Source organism: Colletotrichum navitas (assembly GCF_030913465.1).
Source record: "Colletotrichum navitas strain CBS 125086 chromosome Unknown LY79scaffold_52, whole genome shotgun sequence".
Taxonomy (NCBI): Eukaryota; Fungi; Ascomycota; class Sordariomycetes; order Glomerellales; family Glomerellaceae; genus Colletotrichum; species Colletotrichum navitas.
In genome coordinates, this window is record NW_026850598.1 from 26,254 (window position 1) to 46,037 (window position 19,784).

The window sequence follows — 19,784 nt, forward strand, 5'->3', positions numbered from 1 at the left end:
CGTATCTCCCAGACACCCGTCACTATGTCTTGCTCCCCCGTGAACAGGAACACCATCCTTATCCCTGCTCTGCATGACTGATAGCAGATATGCTATGATCGGCTCCTTCATGCCACCCCCCTGGCACCCTCGACCCGCTCCGCCAGCTCCGCCTCGCCTCCGTGTGCCCCTCCCCGGAACCGTCCCGGCCGTCGCCGCCGCCGCCACCGCTAAGGCCACCGATAATTTCCCTAGAACACCTCGCCCGACGTCCATGCTCGGCGGACTAATCCGGCCAGTCACGTCGGCGTACGGGTTCCATCGGAAGCGGCCGGAAGTCACCCACAGCACGTTGGCGAGCATGAGAGAACAGCCCCTGGAGCGTTTACAGCGTGCCACGGTTAGATAATCAGCATACGCTAATACAGCGACGAGAGGAGGGCCTTGGGTCATGTCCGCGGCCTTTCTGCCAATTGCCGAGCTGGCATTGCTTCTAGAAACTGCCGAAGATTGCTAACAAGCCCGTCGGCGCTGCTGAAACGCGAGTAGCGGACGATCCAGTCTCACTCCGCGAGGCTGACACCGGGCCGCAAACGACCTATAGCAAACCCCCGGTCACCGTTTAATGCAGACCGCCCTTGAGGAACATTACCACTTGGAGGACCTCCACTAAGATACTGAACCCCCTAGAGCTTTCAGAGATAACTCCCCTAGTGGATATACCTAGTGCCTGTTGCTGTGGCTGTATTACTGTTCGTTCTTCACCTCATAATCAAAACAAAAAAACAACACTCCAAGACAAAATGTCCCATCCCGAGAATCTCTTGGATAATTACGGCCCTAGCCGTGCTTATAGCCCTATCCAAGCGAGCCAAACAGAGCTGCCAAAGCTCGGAAACGTAATCAAGGACTTCGTCTCCATGAGCGAGGATATATTAGAGAAGCTCCACCAGTCCCGTTTAGAACACTTTCTTTGTGCGCTTTTTGAATCATGCACTTGCGTTATCTATCCAAGCCTTCATTGAGGCGCCAGCCGCGGTTTTCCCGCTATGGAGAGTGAGCAAAGCCTCTGGTATACATCATGATGTCCGTCTCACGTTACCGTTACATCGAGATGTTTTACAAATTCGTTATCATTTCTCTGCGATCGCATACTCAACCACAAGACGTCTAACACACTACAACTCGGAACCGTTCGGTCTATATATACGGTTAATTAGAGGCCTTCTTGCCTTCTTCGACAAGTACCTCTCTCTCGTGGGCAACATACGACTTCGTGGTATTTCCCCCCCTACAGATGTCGATGTTGAATCTTCAGGGTTGGTCGATGGTCATGTCACGACAACCTCACGGGACAAAATTCCTGACAACCAAGGGAACGAACCACTTCAGATCATTGCCTTCGAGTCTCACAACCTTTTAAAGGCAACTGTTATGCCTTCCATCTCCGTTTCCAAAGTCCCATCCTCCCCGTCTTCGGTCAGAAGCCACCGACTGAGCTGAATGATGCCAACGGATCATATGCCGGAGCGCCTCCTGCGAGATTGAATACTTTGGACCGCTCGGCGTCCAACCCGGCCCCCAAGATCCCTGCGACCTGCCGAGAAATGCTCGACTTTCGACCCAGGTACCACAGGGCCTTGACACAGTCTTCGCATCTGCCGAGCATCTCCAGGCGCGAGCTGTACTTGGAAAGGCCCGCGTTGCCGGCCTCGGCCGCGTCGTCGAGGAACGATTTGCCGGCCGTCGCGAAGGATCTGATCAAGACCATCGTCCAAGGCTCGGTCAGCAGGGCGCCCTCGTTCACCGCCGGGTGATAGCTCGCCAGTCTCCCCATGTCGTCGTCCCGGGGCGTCGAAGCCCTTGCGAGGTCGGACACCGCCCACATGCCCGTCTGCCGGAGTTGGTCAACCGCCCCGGTCTCGGCTCGCTCCTCGGCTCGCGGAGGCGAACTCAGGCGCCGCTCGTCCAGGAGTTTGATGCAGTCCGCCATTATCATGACGGCGAGCAGCCAGTGTCCAAGGAGAGGCACGTACCAGCTCTGGATCTTTGGCGGCAGCGTGTTGTGGTTCTGGAGACAGTCCTGGAACATTGGCCTGTAAGTCACGTCCCAGTAGCGGTAGACCGCCAGGCCTTCTTGGATGGCATCCTCGACCGCGCTCTGACTGGCCCCTCGAGACGAGAGGCTCTGTATCCGCGTGATCTTCCGGAACAAGAGAACCTTGACGGGCGCCGCGTCGATGAGCTCCTTCGAGATAGCTTCTTCGGAGCAGGGCAGTCGTAACGGGGCCAAATTCGGATCTCTCTTGATGATGTTCCGGTCGTTCCACCGTTCATCGTCCGATATCGAAGAGAAGTATTCGTGTCCGCGCGCCACGGCCAGCTGCATGCCGCTTTCTTTGCTGTCTTCGTCCGATACCGTGGGCGGCCTCTCCGCGATGGCGGCCGAGAGCGTGTCGAACATGATGGCCATCCAGTAGACCATTTTCATGGTCGCTTTCTCTTCCGTGTTTTCATCCTCCCCGGCCGGCTGCTCTTCTCCGGGTTTCTGCTTTTTCCTCTCGAAACTTTCGCACTGATATTTGAGGACATGGACCCTTCTGGCGGCGCGTTCGAGGTAGATTGAGTACCCGTCTTCGTCCAAAACCCTCTGGACCCTGCTTGCCGTGAAGGACCCCTCACCCCCCATCTCTTCGCTCTGGCCCGGCATGGACTGATCGAGTTCATATTCGTCCCATTCCGACTCTTTGGTGTGCTTCTGGGTGAGGCCGAAGATCAGTTCCGCCAGAGCAACCTTGAATGAGCCGATCCCAGCACAGTCGTCCAGGCACCTCCTGGCCTGGTGCCAGAACGACACCTGAAGCGTCGTGTCAAACTCCTCCCCAAGATCACTCGAAAAGACGTCTTCGCCGAACACTTTTCGCTGCTGGTATCGCTCTTGGCTCCTCTGGCTTCCCTGTGCCCACTGTGCGGTGAAGGCCATAATCGCGAGGTGAAGCGCCTTTGTAGCCTTTTTATCCTCCAGACTACTCAACGGTTTAATCCCAAGGGACCCGAGAGACTTATCGAGCTTGACGACGCGTTTGAAGATCCTGTTTGGTAGGTTCGGCGGCGCTGAAGCGGATCCATATGACGGAGTGTCTGTCAGACTCGGGGTCTGTTTCGCGACCTTGGCCAGGGGCAGGTAAGGACAATTCTGCTCGGTCAACCAGCATGATAACGCGCCTTCCATAACATCATGGTAAAGCCGCATGAGGTTATCTGTCATGAAGCCGTGGTTTGTTCGGGCGATCATCCTTTGCGCAGGCGAAAAGTCGGAGATTCCGGAGTACGCAGAGGTGGGAGACTTTTGCGAGCGCCAAGACCGTTTTCGTGTCTTCACGATGTCTAAGGTAGCAGCTGGACTGAGGCCCGATATCGAGGTGGTGCTGTTGGAAGAAGAACTCTCGGCCTGATCCAGGTCGAACATGTCTGAAAAACTGCTGACTGATGCTGACGAGGACGGGAATATCAACGACGAGCTATCGAACGACAAGTCACTAGGAGACGACGAAAAGAAGTTCGGGGATAGTTGAGAGTCCATCGCGGCCGGGAAGTTGGGAATGCCAGGTAACTCGGCATCCAAGTAATTGAGAGTACTGCCGGAAGCGATCGGTTGAAACCCCCCCATATGGGTTTCACCTAGCTCTGCTGTTGGAGGCGATTCCGTCTCATCGCCCGACTTGAACCGCTTGCGACCGGGCAAACCGGTATTCTCAGAAATCTGCCGCCTTTCACGGATCTGGACTTGCTGCGACCGAACCCAATTGAACGTGCAGGTCTTTCGAGTCTTGGTGCAATTAGAACATGGCCCGGCCGTGTTTTGCCAGTCTATCGTCAAGTGTTAGCCCGAGCCTCATCGTTGTATGATCAGGCGACGTCTGGGCGATTTACCAGTCTGTTGTTGTAGATCAGCGTTCAGGCTTAGCTGGATGTCCTTGAGTGCACCAGCATCGCAGGCCCTTTTGCCCTTGCGGCACTGGTCGCAGCTGCTGTTCTGCCTTCTCATTGCGTCTGCTTATGGTTGTCGCATTCGGCCCGTGGACGTTGGAAAGCAGCGATATGGCGGAGGGGAGTTGAGTCAAGTTGAGATCGAAACTGTGAGATTTGCTCACAGAGTGGCTCATGTGCCACCTCCCCCCCGCTAGTTCCCCTGTGAGATTCCGCAGCTCCCGCCATCCGAAACGGCATTGTTACGAGGGAGTGCTTGTCGAACCCACGTCCTCCTCCCAGAAAGAGGGGTGCATGTGATTTGTCCCCGCCGATCGGTTCCTGGGGTGGTGGATCTAAGTCGAAGATTACCAGACTAAATCTTATCGAGTTGAGATGAAGCATGGCAGGTCGCCCTCGAGCTCCACTGGCCAGATATCGACTCAGACAGGGATCTAACGAATGCCTCAAGTCCTTCTCCGTTTCTCTGCTTTCATTCTAGAAACCTTGGCAGTCGAGTCACAGTGCCTCGCATTGAGCAGAGGGAAAAGTAGTATACGATCTTATACCTAAAATCATCTGGTACGTATCGAGGATTTTAAGGTTTATGGGAGACAGTCCAATCATCGCGTGACCTGGTCATACCTTGAGCCAAGCGGTCAGTGGTCACGTTATCTTGTTCGAAATCTCGAGTCCTCTGTAGACCGCGGCTTCGACTTCGGACCACAATCCGAACACGGCCGGGTCCCCGAATGGAAGAATCTGCGAACACACAATGCCGGCCACCCCATTCTCTCTATCGCACCACCAGAAGAGGTTTGGTAGTCCCGCCCACCATGCCGTACCATTGGACCGTCCGGTTATTCCGCCGCTGATCATGAACGTCAGTCCCCAACCCTGCGGCGGGTTTCCGGGAACCCCGTAGAGCTCGGGGAGATTGTTGGTCAACTCCGGCTTGGCATCCTGAAGGCCTTGCCTGGAGAAGTCGGAAAACTTGGATATCTGGTTCGTAAACATCTCGTCCACCGTCTCCTTCTTTAATATCTGCGCTTTGGTTATAGGGCAGATTCCATCGTTCAAGAAAACTGACAGTATGCCTGCGGAGCTGTCGCGTCAGTATGGCAGAATAGCGGGTGCGGGGACACGCTTACGGGCATATTCCTGTGGTTTTGCAAAGATCCCGGCGCCGCCGCTGTTGAAGCACTGACGGATCTCTTCTTCCGACTGAACGATGAGCGGACGATGAAGAGGGTGGTCCCGGGCAACGATCTTGCCGTCCGGTCGTTTGTGGTGCATGTAGGCAAGCTGTGCCTTCATTGAGGGTGTTGGAAACATGTTGACATCCCGAAGTCCCAACGGCTGGCAGATGTTGGTCTGTATGTAATCGTTGAGACTAGTGTTTGTGACTCGTTCAAGGGCGATGCCGGCCCAGTCAATACTAACCTATGCTTGGGTTAGACATGTTTCTGTAAATGTACCTGCGCGGTTGCAACTTACCCCGTATTCCCACCCTTCCCCTGGTTGAAATAGGAGAGGCTGGACCATGTCTCGGATGCTTCCAGAGAACTCGTCAACCCCTGCTGGAAGACTCCAATCACGGAGTCTTGTGTTGAAGAAAGTGTATCCGAACCCAGCCGTATGCGTCAGCAACATGCGCAAAGTGATTCCTCGCACCTTATCAACGAGCTTCCCTTCCGCGCCGAGGACTTTGATATCGGCCAGTTCTGGGCATAATTTCTCGAGCTGGTCCGGATCATCCAACTTTAGCAATCCCTTCTCGACCAACTGCATGCACGCAACACCGACTATCATCTTGGTGCATGAGGCAACCCAAAATACGCTGTCCAGGGTCATGGGCTCTCTGGATGATACTCCTCTTTTCCCTGCAGAGTAAGCAAATTGCTCGGCGCCGGTACGGTCGACAACGACCACAGTCGCGCCGGGAATTTGTTTGGAGTCTGTCGCTACTGCATTTTCTACTATGCTCTTGATCTCGTCCACAGTTTGCGTGGATAAGGGCATGGTTGTTTGAAGGTATTGTGGTCTCCAGAAAGCGGTGTTGCTGCGGAGGATGATAAGCAGATGATGAGACGAAAGCTGAAGCCAAGGGAGTTGAATAGCGGAATAAAAGTTTTGGAGCAGATACCCCTCATATTATGGCCGACCCAACTTGTCCAAGCACTCGGCTCCAACGGCTTGCACTCTGCTGTCTGGTTGCCATTTAGCGCGGCTTGGCAGCGAAGCGAGCAAAAACAAACCTGGAAGAGAACTCTTGTAACCGGCGAGAACCTCGGCAGTTGTTACATAGATGTAACTGGTCCATCTGGTTCCCTTTAAGAGGGGGTTTAGGTGACACGGCAGTTGCGGATCCGCAATACTATTGACGTCGCATGCGCGATCTCCGTGTTCCCGTTGCATCTCGTTGCATCCCGTATGAGATGAACTTGCGGATCCGTGGAACTATTGATTTTGTAAATTATTTTCTTGGACCAAGACGGAGGGTCAGTGTTGTTCTAGAGCACGACCTGATCCTCACTACATATCGGGCTTCAACGGTAGTTATGGGATTAGCCATTACACATGGCGACGAAGCGGACGTGGCTCCGTCATCGAGTCTCGGTGCGGCCTGTGTTTGATGTGACATGTCGATCTGACCGCGACTTCTACAGCCTTGAGGCTCGGTGGTTTTCCGCTTCAAAGCGTCAGGTCTGCCCAGTTAGAATGAGTGCAGAACGATGTAGCATTGGGCAATAGTCGAAAGAGAATGGCGTCCATCGTCTGATGTCAAAAAGTATCGCCACATACGAAACAAGGAGGGGGCCGCATGTGTGATGTTCATTGGATTATAAGAAAGCTTTAAGTCTTCTGTGATCTCTTTCGATCTCCTGAAAAGCAGACATTTTGGCGCATGGAACATTCCTGAATGCCTTCTGTTCTCTTGTCTTTTTATCACCAAACTTGCGTAACCCGAACGAAAACTCTAAACTCGAGGACCATGATTGTATCCAAGCAGCAGAAAAAGTTCGCGACCGACTTGACAGATTATGCTTCGCGACATCAAACAACCGGCCCTTATGCTGATGATCTCGACGTCGATGTTCTCATAGTTGGTGGTGGATTTGGTAGGTAGCCCTATGTCATGTCAAATATCCTGTCTATGCTAACTTCGGTACGTGATCCCAGGGGGGGTCTTTATGCTCAAAACCCTTCGTGAGATAGGTCTGCGAGCCGTCATCTACGAAGCCGGGACTTCTCTTGGAGGCACTTGGAGATGGAATAGATACCCTGGGGCGCGCGTTGACTCTGAGGTTCCGGAGTATGAGTTTTCATGGCCCGAGGCTTTCAAGGATTGGACATGGTCGACCAACTACCCCGACTTCCAGGAGCTCCGAGCATACTTTGACCACGTCGATAGAGTGAGATAAGTCGCAGACTTTCCTGTACTGAGCTAAGTGTGAATTTCCGAGTACGACTGACATCGTATGCCACAGGTCCTGAACATATCAAAAGACTGTTCCTTCGGGACGGTTGTGGTTGGCGCCCAGTTCCAGCCCGACGAAGGTAAATGGCACATCAAGACTGCCGACGGCCGCCTGGCCAAGAGCAAGTACTTTATCGTTGCTGCTGGATTTGTGAGTGGCGATTTCGAAAATAGCGTTACAGTTCATGAGAGTTGACCCGGGTTCGTATACAGGCTTCAAAGCGCTACATTCCTAATTGGCCCGGCATCGAAAGCTTCCGTGGAATTGTGCATCACTCATCATTTTGGCCCGAAGAGGAAGTAGACGTACGCGGCAAGCGATGCGCCGTCATCGGGACTGGTGCGTCTGGCGTTCAGATCGCTCAAGAATGGGGACAAGCCGTTGGTGAACACGGAGAGTTGAAAGTCTTCCAGAGGACTCCGAACTTGGCTTTGCCTATGGGCAAGCGGCTCCTTACACCGCAGGAGCAGAATAATGGCAAGTCATGGTACCCGCGCCTATTCAACCTCCGCGAGAAATGCTTCGGCGGATTCTTCTACGGAATGATCGAGCGAGGTACATTTGATGATGCCCCGGAGGAGCGCGAAGCAGTTCATAGATCTCTATGGGACCGTGGCGGGTTCAGGTACTGGCTTGGCAATTACAAAGACATGCTTTCCAACGCCGATGCAAACAAGGAAGCCTACGATTTCTGGTCTCGGAACGTCCGCGCTCGAATCGGAGATCCTAGAAAGAGAGACATCTTGGCGCCGACGGTTGACAAGATGCCTCACTTCTTTGGCGTCAAGCGGCCATGCCTGGAGCAGAATTATTACGAACAGTTCAACAAGTCCAACGTGGATGTAATCGACATAAGCAACAATGAAATCTCGAGTTTCTCCGAGACTGGAATCAGGTTGAAGGATGGGACTCACTATGAGTTCGATGTGGTTGCAATTGCCACTGGGTTTGTACGGCGCCTGGTCTTCTTTGTCTCCGCCAGCAATGATTCGCAAGATTGGGCACAGCGTCTTCCGGCGATGCCAAGTCCTCAGCCCTGACCACGCAACGTTGCTTGCACATGTTGGCTGACTTACAGATTCTAGGATATCACCACTGGAGGTATGACAAACATGGGTCTGAAGAGCATCAACAACACCAACCTCCAGGACGAGTGGAAAGCGGCGGCAAACACCTATCTCGGCACAACCATTAGTGGCTACCCCAATATGTTCCACCTGTATGGCCCCCATGGTCCGACTCTTCTCAGCAATGGACCCTCGACCGTCGAGGTGCAAGGTCGATGGATCGCGGACTGCATCCGCAAGATCGAGCGGGAGCAAATCAAGTACATCAACCCCACCGCAGAAGCTACCAAGGCCTGGAAACAACGGATCAACGCCCTCAGTGATGCGACTTTGTTCCCCACGACACGTTCGACGTACATGGGCGGGTCGGTTCCGGGCAAGGCATTTGAGCAGGTCAACTTCGCAGGGGGTATTCCGCAGTATGCGGATGAAATCCGGGAGAAGTTAGACAACTGGTCTGGTTTCGACGTCGTCAAAGGTACTCGGGGCAGAAGCAAGATCTGAGGTGGCTACAAGAAGAAGTAGAAAGTGTGTGTCCATTTGCCTGCGATGGTTGTCCACGGAAATGCTGATGGGATTAGGTTTCCCATTAAAGTCAATGATCCAAATAATAGCGTCATATCAGATTAACCCGAGATCTTGCTTTTCAGAGGTGAAGGCGGAACTTGTGCTCTCATATTCGCTAACGACTTTTAGGGACTTCTTGTGCTGCTATTTCGCCGACCGAATGACTGGAGTTTTCAGACTCTCTAAAAGCCAATATGTGAAGCTTGCCCGGTTGTTCCATGATGGGCAATGCAACTTACACTTTGCATATCTCGTTTATTTATCAATGACTGAACTTAGCGAGCCAATTTTCTATTTCACATAGTACATAAACTATATATTCTGGACTGTAGAACCTGGACTGTAGACCCCATAATCTCATTTGTTTGCACATCGTCACGCAACTGTCAGCCAAGAGGTTGACTAACTCAACCCAACGTCATGGGCAGGCCAACGTGTAAGACAGTCTAAGCATGACAGGCTTGTTTCTATCTTCTCACAGCCTTACAATAGCAGACGAGCTAATAAGTGTGATTAGTAGCAAGGTGAGAGATACTCTAAGCCTTGTCTGCACACAACACTCTGCTTCTAGTGTGAGGAAACCAAGTGCTGCAATGGTCTCGCCATGCCTCGCGTACAATACGACTGGCATATCTAGCAGGTGTACGAGAGGTTCGTCGCCTGGGGCGTCGACCCGGAGAACATCATGGTCGAGGCCTACCCCCTTCCTAAGTGTGCCTTGGGATGCCAGAGCTTCTGGTGCGGCAAGGAGTGCCAATGCGTGGCTTGGTAGATGATGGAAGACGACAGGGTCCAACCTGAACTCGTCCTAGAGTGAAGTTTGGGCGGTCTACGGGCCCCGGGTATTGGTGAGATTCTTCGTCAGAGTTTCCTTCTAGAGCAACTAGAGGCATCAGAATAGAAATAAGACGCCGTCCATTAAAAGCGGTTTAAACATGACCAGAGAATATGAAGCATTCACTCTAGCTTATAGAGATGACGAATACTTCGAGACTATTTGAGGGATCGACCGATCACCTTTGGCCCAGGTCAACGTCTGACCATTGGTCAGTCAGCCATGTTGTTATATGTCCGATGATGCAGTGTCTCTTTGAAGGACACTCCCCCTTTGGCCCAAATCATCAAGCCCTTTCTCCGCCACAATGAAAGCTAGAGGAATATTATAATGTACTAATTGTATAGAACGGTCAACCAACGTATGTCGATTAGCCTTGTGAAGCATGCCAGAGTGAAAAACCGGTTATGTGGTTAACAGTTGTTCTCATTATATGAAGGTCAAACCCTGGATTCATTAATGGAGAGGGCATTTCTCCCCGTTCCCAAGCCCCTAGGAAAAAAAACGCCATCCCGTCTCAGTCGTAAGCCATGACCCATTACTGTCATCCCGTCGCTACTAATAATAAGAGTCCAAAAGGCAATTCAGAGCAAAGCAATTCAAGGATTCAACCCAGAGCTCGCCGCGCTCTCCCCCACCTGCAGCTCTTCGTCAGGCACACCGACAGCCACGCTGCTGGCAACGCTCATCGTAGTGGAGGACCGTTCCCGCTCGCCTCCCGGCCGTCTGGGGCCGGCAATGCCGGCGCCCCCAGTCGTCACGCCCGCACTGGTGGCGGTACCAGTAGCAGCGCTGCCGGTGCTCCCGCTCCTCTCCCGCCCGGCCGTCTTCTCCCGGACGAGCTTCTCCAGGTCGCGTATTCGCTGCTTGAGCGCCTCGTTCTCCTTCTTGGCGTTCTCCAGCTCCTGGCGGTGCAGCGCCGTTTCCTCGTACCTTGACGTGGTGGGCATGAGTCCGGGCGACAGCTGCGATTCGCTGCCCCCGGGGGTGTGGGCTACCGGTGTGGCTCCTGTGTGCTGCTGTGGCAGGCGCTGCTGTTGGAAGTATGTCAGGCCGCTGCCGCTCGGGTCCAAATAGTGGGACGATGGCGCGGGCGACGAGGACAAGCTATGGCGCGAGGCCACGCTGTCTTGGCGAGCGGGGTTGGCAGGTCTCGGCACTGGCATGGAGGCGGTAGAGACGGCAGCGGAGCCGGCGACGGCAGTCTGGCTTCGGGTGCTCGCATTCGAGGCGGTGCGGTGGTGTTGGCGGGAGCTGTTGGAGGGAACGGAGGGGGTGGAGAAGGCGGCGCCGGACAGAAGGTGGGTGTCGGGGCCCTCGGTCGTGTTGGAGGCAGATGTCGACGAGGCATTGGAGACGACCGAGGCGTTCTGGGCCGTGCGGAGGAGCTGGAGTTCTCGTGTAAGACGGTTCACCTATGGCATGTGTTAGCTGACTATCAAGGTAGCATGCCGGGCCCGCGTGGTTGAGACGTACCACTGCCTCTTGCTCCTTCTCGAGCTGCATGTGAAGTTCGGAGGCGGTGATGGGTCGCGGGTGGCGGATGGGGCCCGGGCCGGAAACGGATGGCTCAGGGGCGGCCGGGAGTGATGCGACGGTTGATGGGGCCATTGGCGGAGACCCAACAGAGGGGTTGGGGTGGTTGACGATGTTCTGGTTCGAGGGGAGGATGTTGAGTGAGGAAGAGTCGGATGATTGAGTCGGAAGCGGAGGAGGCGGCATCTGATGAGAGGAAGAGCGTCGAGAGGCGGTTTGCGGATGCGGTGAGGCGGGAACGGAGTTGAGATCAGGCATTGCGGGCGGAGGTGCTGTTGAGGGGGGGCTTGGATGTTGCTGGTTTCCTGGAGGTTGATAGGAAAGTGAAGCCGGTGTTCCCGTATGAGATGGGAAAGATTATCTGGCGGTGGTGATTGTGGCTGTGGTTGTTTGTTATCAGACGCGTCTGATTGTTTGTCAGTCACGGTCACCACGCCCTCAAAGAGTCGAGTCTGGTTTGATTTGGAGCTCCGTCATGCTTCATGCGTTGTTCCCCCGACCCCCCACTTTGAGCCCCATATGAGGTCCCAGCCACAGCCCCGCCTCTGCCACAGCCTGCACCGCCACTCCAGCCTCTTATCAATGATCTTATCTTATCTGGCTCTTATCTTTTCGGCCGTGGAGTCATCCGGCTCCGAGACTTCTCTCTCATCTCCCCCTTACTGGACTTCCCCTTCGCATCGCACAACCGCCCCCAAACCTAAACCAGCTGTACAACACAGCACCGCTATTGCGGTCCGATGTTGTATCGCCGCGATGGAAACCACAAGATGCCCTTACCCGGCAGTGTCACATCAACCCAGTCTACCACAAATAGCTCAACCGCGAAATATGCTTTCCCATCTTGCCAAAGCTCAATATCACGAATGCCACCCCTCCGCCGCCATCGCCATCTGAGCTTAAATGGATCGATAACGACAAATAGTACCACGCATTTCGCTCAGTCGCAAATTTATTCGCCAGAGTCACAAGCTCGCAACCGTCGCATACAGCTGCCAAGTCTACTGGAACCATTCATTGCCTGCCGGGAGGAGATTACTCTGGAAAGAAGGGGCGGAGGGATGGCATCATTCTCTGCGACAACACCATCACTTGCACTCTTGTGGTGGACGAAACACGACAATACGTCAATTGGATCCATTCTACCGTTTTCCTCCCCAGATCATCCACCGTTTTGCCAAATGTGGCTCTATGCCTAGCGCCAGCGCCACACGGCATCCCGCTTCCACCCCGCTCCTGACGTCGCATGGGCCGCCAGGTTTGCGGCCCCTTGCACCCCTTCCACAACAGCCACTCTCTCCTCCATTGATATGGCTAGGTATGTGTACGGAGTACACCGTATCAATACACGATTGAATTACTGGTACCGCTGCGGTCCTCCCCCGGCGCTTTCTCTCCGGGCGGGCGTCTCGAGTCTGCCACGCGGCCCCTTGTCGACTGACGACCAGCCAGCCACCCCGGCGCAATCCCATTCCCGTCGCTTATTATCCGCTTCGAGATACCCCTGTCGGGTGCGGGTTCCAGCAGCAGTGATCGAGATCCGACGTTGATGGCCAGTGACAGTTGCAGCATCTGGCAGCTCTCGGTGGCACGGCGCACCCGACGCCAAAACGGCGACAGGTGAACCGTAGCACAATTCCATTGCACTGGCACGGGCGCACTTATTCAGTCACACGTCGTCCGAACAGAGGTCGTGTTTAAGCTGCAACCACCCGACGACCATGGCTCAGCGCTTTGTCCAGCTTGGTTCGATAACACAGTCAAATATGATCGATCCCGGCGGATGCCACGGTGGGCGGGCGGCGGTCCATGGAACGGTACGGGACACGACTCAAATTTATGGAGCAGAAAGTCTCCTCCCGTTCTGGATCACCGTGGACCAACCTTGGCGTTTTGGCTGGCTGCCTACGAGATCGCCCGCTGTCAGCGATCGCCCGATGTCGAGAGTGCAAAAAACAGGTTTTCCCCCCTGCACCGGCCGCCGCTCGGTAGCCTTCGGATGAGGCTGAAATGTTTCATCATTGGACCTTGGCCGCATAAGCACTTCATCTTTTACTGCATTGTGATACTGTACTCAACCGACTTTGGCGAATTACCGTATCCATTGATGATGTGATGCTGGGACCGGCGCTCGCTTCGGGTACAGGCCCAGGACTAGGTGCTTCACCAGCCACACTTTCAAGCACACTAGACGCCATTGGTGAATAGGGAAAGAGGACATGCTTGGCGACGTCAAAGGCATGAGTACGAGCTACCTCGCTTCGCCAGACTTGCAGCTTGTTTGCTCGCCAGTGTCAGGCGGGCGCAGCGAGACGGAGGAAAGTTATGAGACTGTCAGCTGGTTCAGCATTTGAAACGGACTAAATCAACCCAAAATGAGGCCGAAAATATTAAAAAAGACACGATCGCGACAGTGTGGTTCGAGCTCATGCGGCTAGGATCCATATGTTTGCGATGCGGCACTCTACCTTTACCAAGGCCCGTGCCGTAACACTCACAGGGAACACTCCCTTTGCCCTCTCCGACATCTCGGGCCGACGACGACCTTGCACGTGGATGATTGATGGGAAATCTTATTCGGTGCCTAAAATTACACTAGGCGGAGGATCTGATCCGCCGCTGGAAGCCTAACAAAGTTTGATTCGCTTTGGACTCGGCTCATCACCACACAAGCAAGCACAGTTCCTTACCCAGCCCGCCCCGCAAAACAAAACACCTTTCTGTGAGGGAGAAAGCAAACTCGTCGAAGCGGCCGCCCTACTCTCTTCGATCTTTGGGAGGGGGTGTGACAAAAGGCGACTCGTTACACGGGAAGCGAAGAAAAAAAGAAAAGAAAAACAAAAATCAAGGATCCTGCAGCGCCTCCGCAACATACACGTTTTCGCCGTTATGTCGTTAAGTTGGTATTTTTTGGAACATTTCCGATCTTTAGAGTGATGGACCAATTCGATGATGCTGGTTGAGGGAATTCGGAAGGGCGGAAGTCAACAGAAAACTTGTCGAGAAAAATTGGAATAACGGGTTCGGTCGACAGGCGGACAGTTCACATCTCCTCTCTAATCCATGTCCCTATTCAGTTAGCCTTTTGAACGAGAAAGACGGGTTGTTTTTCCCAAATCGGCACAACATCAAGGAAGCACCGAGGGCGTTGGACAGCCCTTTTTCGAATTTCCGAGCGACGGACAGGGACAGGCAGCTTTGCTCAATGTGTCGTCACAATGACTGCGGGAGCCAATAAACAGGGGGCGGCGGGGGCGTTGCAATCGGTCTCCATAAACCGCTCGCTCGGGTCTCAGCTGAAGCGCGCTCTAAAACGGTCCACCACCGTTTTCCACGACGACCAGCGAGCTTTCGCCTGGCCTGTCCGGTGGGGTGTGGGGGATGCAGTCTCTCGACTCATGAAAAGAAGAGAGAACAAGACTTGGAGAGGTCCCAACCGGAGTCGTAAACCTGGTTTGTAGAGTTTTTTCCCTCTCTCTCCACCATACCAAAACAGGAGAAAACTGGAGAGAACAGAGTGTCGAGATCACGTCCAGCGCAAAGGCTTGTCTGCGCTGGGGCTGGCTGACTCGCTGCGGGGAAAAGAGAGAGAGAGAGAGAGAGAGAGAGAGAGAGAGAGAGAGAGAGAGAGAGAGAGAGAGGGGGGGCGCGAGCGCGTTGCGTTCACCGAAAGACACCGATAATCGGTAGCACCCGGGTCCCGGTGATCGCATTACAGGACACAGTTCGGACAAGGGGAAAATGGGGGTGAGGGTGAGGGTGTGAAGAGCAGGCGGCAGCCATGTCGATGCGCGCGTCGCACACTAGCAGCTGAGCAGCGCACGGAAGTGACTCGATGCTATTATTCGGATGTAGGGGCCAAACAAGACAAGAGAAAAGGGAGTTAAAAAAAATACAAGAAACCCAAGAGAAAAAGCAAGCGGAAGGTGGACGAGGAATGGGGGTTAAGACACTTACAGTAAAGCCAGCGTCAGGTCGCCGTGGATCCTGGCCTTGAGGGTGATTTCAATGTCGAGGTTGAGGTCGAGCCGCAGCTTCAGCGGGTTCTTGCCGGCGTCGCCGCCGCCGCCCTGCATCTGCATCTGTTGCTGCTGCATCTGCATTTGCTGTTGCTGCTGCATCTGCTGCTGCTGCTGCTGCTGCCGCGTCATCTGGCCGTTCTGGTAGCCGCCGTCGTCCTCTTCGTCCTCTTCCGAGTCGTAGTCTTCATCCTCGTCCTCGTCGTAGTCTTCCTCATCGTCATCTTCGCTGTAATCCTCCTCATCCTCGACGTCGTCGGCCTCGACGTTGTCGTCGTCGTCGTCGTCGTAGTACTCGCCCTCGTCATCCTCGACCTCCTCCTCGTCGCCGTCCAGCTTCGAGGGCTCTTGGTCCTTGGCTGTCTGGTCCGCCGCCGAGGGCTTCTCGTCGTCCTTGTCAGCGGCCGGCTTGGACTCGGGCTCTGCCTCGTCCTCGACGCCGGCCTGCTTTGACAACGAGGACGGCTCCTGCTTCTTGTCGTCCGCTTCCTGACCGGGCGTCTTTTGTTGCTCTTGAGACTGTTGCTGCTGCTGCTGCTGCTTCTTCTGTTCCTCTTCGAGCTGCTTCTGCTTCTGCTTCTTCTTCTTCTCGTCTTCCGTCAGGTTCTGTTCGTCCCCGGTCTTTAGTTCGTCGCCTTGCGGCGCATCCTGCTTCTGGGCGTCTTGGGGCTTCGCCTCCTCGCCGGGCTTCTTCTCCTCGTCTTGTGATGACTGGTCCTGGGGCTTGTCCTCTGTTGGCTCTTCGGGCTTGGGGTCCTCGGGCTTGGAAGCGTCTTCAGGCATGTCCTTGGCTTCGCCGGTCTGCGCCTCGTCCCCGGGGTTGCCGAACTCGCCGACGGGCGTTGTGCCTTCGGGTTTTTGCTCTTCGGGCTTCTGATCTTCAAACTGCTGCTGCTGCTGCTCCTCTGGCTTGCTGCTGCCGGGCTGCTGGTTGCCGGCGGCGCCTTGGCCTTGGCCCTTCTGCTACTGATTAACAACCGTTGCTCAACACCCACGCACGCCAGCGCCGGGATGATAGAAAGAAATAGACGGAGGTAAAGACTCACCTTGTTCTTGTTCCTGGCCATCGTATCCTCCATAAATGTGATTGGGGTTTCGTGTGTGGGACAGGTTATCTACGCAAGCTTCCCCCGTTCAATTCTCAGCGGGAAACTAGCAGGTGAAACTTGGCTGAGCGTGTGTGTGTTGTTGTTGTTGGATGAGAGTTTTCAAACGGCACAGTATTGTTCACCGTAACTCCTTTCTACAGCGGATATTGAGTTGTATGAAAAAATAGTCGACAGAAAAAGGATCAAAATTTGAGGGAAAGGTGGGGGGGGAGAGAGACAACAGACCATCCGGAAAGGGGAGGAAGAGTAGGAGGTTATGGTACAGGCTCAGGCTTGGATAGTTAAATCCATATCTTCTGTATTCCTGTTTCCCTAGCTTCGTACGAAGAGAAGCCATGCATTCATTACCTCACACCTTGCACGCACGCACTCACACCCCTCTCACGAGGGGGTCGCAAACAGGGAAAAAAAACAGCTTCCCCAGCAAGGCTGAACGAAACTAGGACCCGAGGATCCCTTTGTGACGCAATAGGGTGTGGAATATTGTGGGCAGTTACATAGCACTGCTTGTCACCTGGAAAGGGGAGGGGGTGTAAGATCAGATCAGAGGCAAGACGGGCCATAGAAGGGTCTAGGCCTTCGCGGCTCCCGCGATGCCTCAAGGACGGCGAGAGGGAAAGCAAGCTTGCGCTGTGATGCCACTTCCGATACAGGTTTTGGACGAGGGAGGGGGCGGGGAAGCACAAAGAGAAGCAAGACTCCCCATACCTCGATCGGCAGGGTCCCATGAGAAGACATCAAAGTTTCAGGCCAGGCTCCGCGCACCAGTCTGTTCGGCATGGGGGCGGGACGGACGGCATGCAAGCGTGGCCCGGGAAGGGAGAGACAGAATGACGTCGGCGTAGGTGGGAGGGTTGCGTGTGTGTAAGAGAGAGAGAGAGAGAGTGTGTGTGTGTGTGTGTGTGAGTGAGAGAGAGAGTGAGTGAGAGAGTGAGGTGGAAGCGAGCTCCGGTCCAACCACTTAGACGCGGACATGGCAGAATGACGGACACGTACACGTACCTGTACGGATACAGACCAGACAGTCAAAGCAGACAAGACCAAACAAACTGCAACGGTTGAGTGTAATGACGTCGAAAAGCCTGCCAATACGAATGCGAGATCCATCGAGCTTCCCGGACCGTCGCATCTTCCTCCACCTCCTCCAGCCTTTGGGCGGGAACAACGAACGGTCTGGACTCTCTTCACTTAGCCACACCTGTGGGGCCGGTCGGGGCAGTCGGGGCGGGCTAACATCACATCACATCATATCACCTCTCCCCCCCTCCCCCCCCCGGAGGACCCAAAGTTCCCAGACAGGGGGTTCCCGAAACGTGCATCTTGATCCTTGGGCCTCTCTTTCTCTCTCCCTCCATTTCAAATCCCTAATACCTACACACTGCATACCCGTAGTGCACAGTGCTTTGGCTCCATTGCTGGCTTGAAGGTGAGCGAACGCTCCAAGAAGGAGGGGAGGATAAAAAAAGAATCGGGAAAAAAAAAGGAGAAAATATGATGACTGTGGGCATTCATTCCCACACACCACAAGGTTGAGACCTGTTTCTTCTGAATGTTGTTACCTTGTCCCCAGTCTTCCAGTCCTCCCAGTGATCCATCCTCGCTGCCATCTTTCCACCCTTTCCTCCTCCTTTCCTGAGACGCAGTGACATATCGGACAGGCCAGCAGAGAAGAGAAGTCAGGAGAGGATCCCCAGCGCGGTGCAGCTCCACTTTAACTCAGCGCACGCGGTTCAAGGGTGAACTCTGACGCTTCCGAGTCCCGAACGGCGCCCGCCACTGGATTGAGAGAGATCAACCACCATCTCCATCACCCACGGTGTGCTGTGCTGAGGGTACGAGGGTCTCATCTCTCCCCTCTCCCGATATCGACCCAGTTCATCACTCGATATACTGGGCCCTCTCCCGCCAGCTTTACCCTTTGGACAGCTTGATCCTTTTTCAACCCCCCCCCCTCCCCCCGACCCAAAACATGGTCATCGGCCTGTTAGCAATCGCCGCCATCCCTACAGTCATCGGCACGGGGCAAGCTGTAAGCGCCCAGAAGAAACAGAATGCCGCAGCAAGGGAGCAGGCCAAGTTCAGTCTCACCACCGTCCTCGACGTTGACGGCAAAGAAGAGGAGTGTCCAGTCGTCCTGGTGGACAACAAGGTACGCCGATCGAGTCCAATAACCCCCAAGCAGACCATCGCTTGCGTTCACCCCCTTCCTTACCTGTTTTGCCATCAACCTCCTCACATACTCTCTCACACCCCCCTCCCCTCTGCTGCGGCATCTGCAGGTTCTGCAGCTGCTTCTGCACGTCTACCTTCTTTTCCCTGATTCTGTGCTTCTACCTGCCCAACATGTTCCCCTTTCCAGCGACTGGGGACACACCCGCTCGGACAACCTCGCCCGGTGTGTGTCTGCATGTGTGTCTTGGCTTACACTAGCACACGCCGAAACCTTACGTCTCATCCCCATTTGCCGGTAGGCTAATACCTCCTCCTTCACGCAACCAACAGCTCTGGATAAACCACAGCCTGGCACCGGCCCCGGGGCACAAGTTCTCGGGGTACTACTTCAACTACCCCTGCGAAGAGCAGTACCGTGGCCTGGTCTCCACCATATCCGATGATCCGCCCATGCTCAACTGGATCTACGTCGACGCTGACACCAGAGCCATGCGGCACGGGGGCCGCAAAGACACCGTCGACCACGTCATAGGCCCATGGGGCTGGACAGAGGACGAGAAGTATCTCTCGTTACGTGGCAGCGGCCTCGGCTTCGTCGCCGTCCTAGAAGATAACGGCAAGTGGGCCATCTACTGGGATCCGGACGGGAGGCTGCGTGAGGGCTACGACGAGGAGGACTGCGTCGAGATCTCCCTCAAGAGACAGATGGCGCTAGGCATTGAAAGCGGCTACGTTAGAGGTTAGCCGAACGAGCGTCAGCGAGGGAGATCGACCGAGACGGAGAAAGAGAGAGAGAGAGAGAGAGAGAGAGAGAGGTAGAGAGAGATGGAGAAGAGGGTGTGTTCGACGTGGAACAACCTGGGGGGGAGGGGGTTCGAGGAGCCTCGGAGCTTTTGGGGCAACGTGCGAATTGAGACGAGCAGCTGCTCGGGTGGTGAGGCGTTTTCGGATAGGCTTTTTTTTGCATGGATTCAAGTTTAGAAATTGACATTTGTAACCAACCCCGTGAGCCCTTTCGTCGTCAGTGCATAGCATTTTGGCAAGCCTGT

At 54.6% G+C, this 19,784-nt stretch overlaps 8 protein-coding genes across 8 annotated transcripts; 4 read left to right on the forward strand and 4 right to left on the reverse strand.

Moving 5' to 3' along the window:
- Positions 1-109: 109 nt before the first annotated feature.
- On the forward strand, positions 110-605 carry LY79DRAFT_671576 (uncharacterized protein; the record flags this gene model as incomplete). Its single annotated transcript, XM_060563929.1, has 2 exons — positions 110-379; positions 477-605. The coding sequence occupies 2 exons, from the start codon at positions 110-112 to the stop codon at positions 603-605; spliced, it is 399 nt and encodes a 132-aa protein (XP_060411698.1).
- Positions 606-1,004: 399 nt separating this feature from the next.
- On the reverse strand, positions 1,005-4,104 carry LY79DRAFT_611438 (uncharacterized protein). The gene is made up of 2 exons (XM_060561946.1): positions 3,913-4,104; positions 1,005-3,849 (listed from the first exon to the last, which is right to left on the reverse strand). Exons 1-2 carry the CDS (start codon positions 4,025-4,027, stop codon positions 1,460-1,462), a joined length of 2,505 nt encoding a protein of 834 aa, XP_060411699.1. The 5' UTR covers positions 4,028-4,104; the 3' UTR covers positions 1,005-1,459.
- Positions 4,105-4,614: 510 nt separating this feature from the next.
- LY79DRAFT_520223 (beta-lactamase) lies at positions 4,615-5,970 on the reverse strand (the record flags this gene model as incomplete). The annotated part of the gene is made up of 3 exons (XM_060555212.1): positions 4,615-5,045; positions 5,100-5,391; positions 5,446-5,970. The coding sequence occupies 3 exons, from the start codon at positions 5,968-5,970 to the stop codon at positions 4,615-4,617; spliced, it is 1,248 nt and encodes a 415-aa protein (XP_060411700.1).
- A 973-nt stretch (positions 5,971-6,943) lies between these two features.
- LY79DRAFT_591989 (HK97 family phage prohead protease) lies at positions 6,944-9,001 on the forward strand (the record flags this gene model as incomplete). Its single annotated transcript, XM_060561359.1, has 5 exons — positions 6,944-7,070; positions 7,132-7,364; positions 7,440-7,580; positions 7,643-8,380; positions 8,516-9,001. 5 exons carry the CDS (start codon positions 6,944-6,946, stop codon positions 8,999-9,001), a joined length of 1,725 nt encoding a protein of 574 aa, XP_060411701.1.
- Positions 9,002-10,498: 1,497 nt separating this feature from the next.
- Positions 10,499-11,693, reverse strand: LY79DRAFT_581591 (uncharacterized protein; the record flags this gene model as incomplete). Its single annotated transcript, XM_060560199.1, has 2 exons — positions 10,499-11,314; positions 11,376-11,693. The coding sequence occupies 2 exons, from the start codon at positions 11,691-11,693 to the stop codon at positions 10,499-10,501; spliced, it is 1,134 nt and encodes a 377-aa protein (XP_060411702.1).
- A 272-nt stretch (positions 11,694-11,965) lies between these two features.
- Positions 11,966-12,705, forward strand: LY79DRAFT_295781 (uncharacterized protein). Its single transcript, XM_060552245.1, has one exon. It carries the CDS (start codon positions 12,176-12,178, stop codon positions 12,632-12,634), a length of 459 nt encoding a protein of 152 aa, XP_060411703.1. The 5' UTR covers positions 11,966-12,175; the 3' UTR covers positions 12,635-12,705.
- Positions 12,706-15,388: 2,683 nt separating this feature from the next.
- LY79DRAFT_671580 (uncharacterized protein) lies at positions 15,389-16,521 on the reverse strand (the record flags this gene model as incomplete). Its single annotated transcript, XM_060563930.1, has 2 exons — positions 15,389-16,414; positions 16,501-16,521. 2 exons carry the CDS (start codon positions 16,519-16,521, stop codon positions 15,389-15,391), a joined length of 1,047 nt encoding a protein of 348 aa, XP_060411704.1.
- Positions 16,522-18,532: 2,011 nt separating this feature from the next.
- LY79DRAFT_520173 (uncharacterized protein) lies at positions 18,533-19,479 on the forward strand (the record flags this gene model as incomplete). The annotated part of the gene is made up of 2 exons (XM_060555210.1): positions 18,533-18,712; positions 19,066-19,479. 2 exons carry the CDS (start codon positions 18,533-18,535, stop codon positions 19,477-19,479), a joined length of 594 nt encoding a protein of 197 aa, XP_060411705.1.
- Positions 19,480-19,784: the final 305 nt, after the last annotated feature.

Excerpts from the sequence above, each read along its gene's own strand:
- LY79DRAFT_295781 (XM_060552245.1), top strand. The coding sequence starts at position 12,176 with ATGTTGTATCGCCGCGATGGAAACCACAAGATGCCCTTACCCGGCAGT.
- LY79DRAFT_611438 (XM_060561946.1), bottom strand. The coding sequence starts at position 4,027 with ATGAGAAGGCAGAACAGCAGCTGCGACCAGTGCCGCAAGGGCAAAAGG. Across the intron at positions 3,850-3,912 it reads TGATCTACAACAACAGACTG|ACTGGCAAAACACGGCCGGG; the intron begins GTAAATCGCCCA and ends ACTTGACGATAG.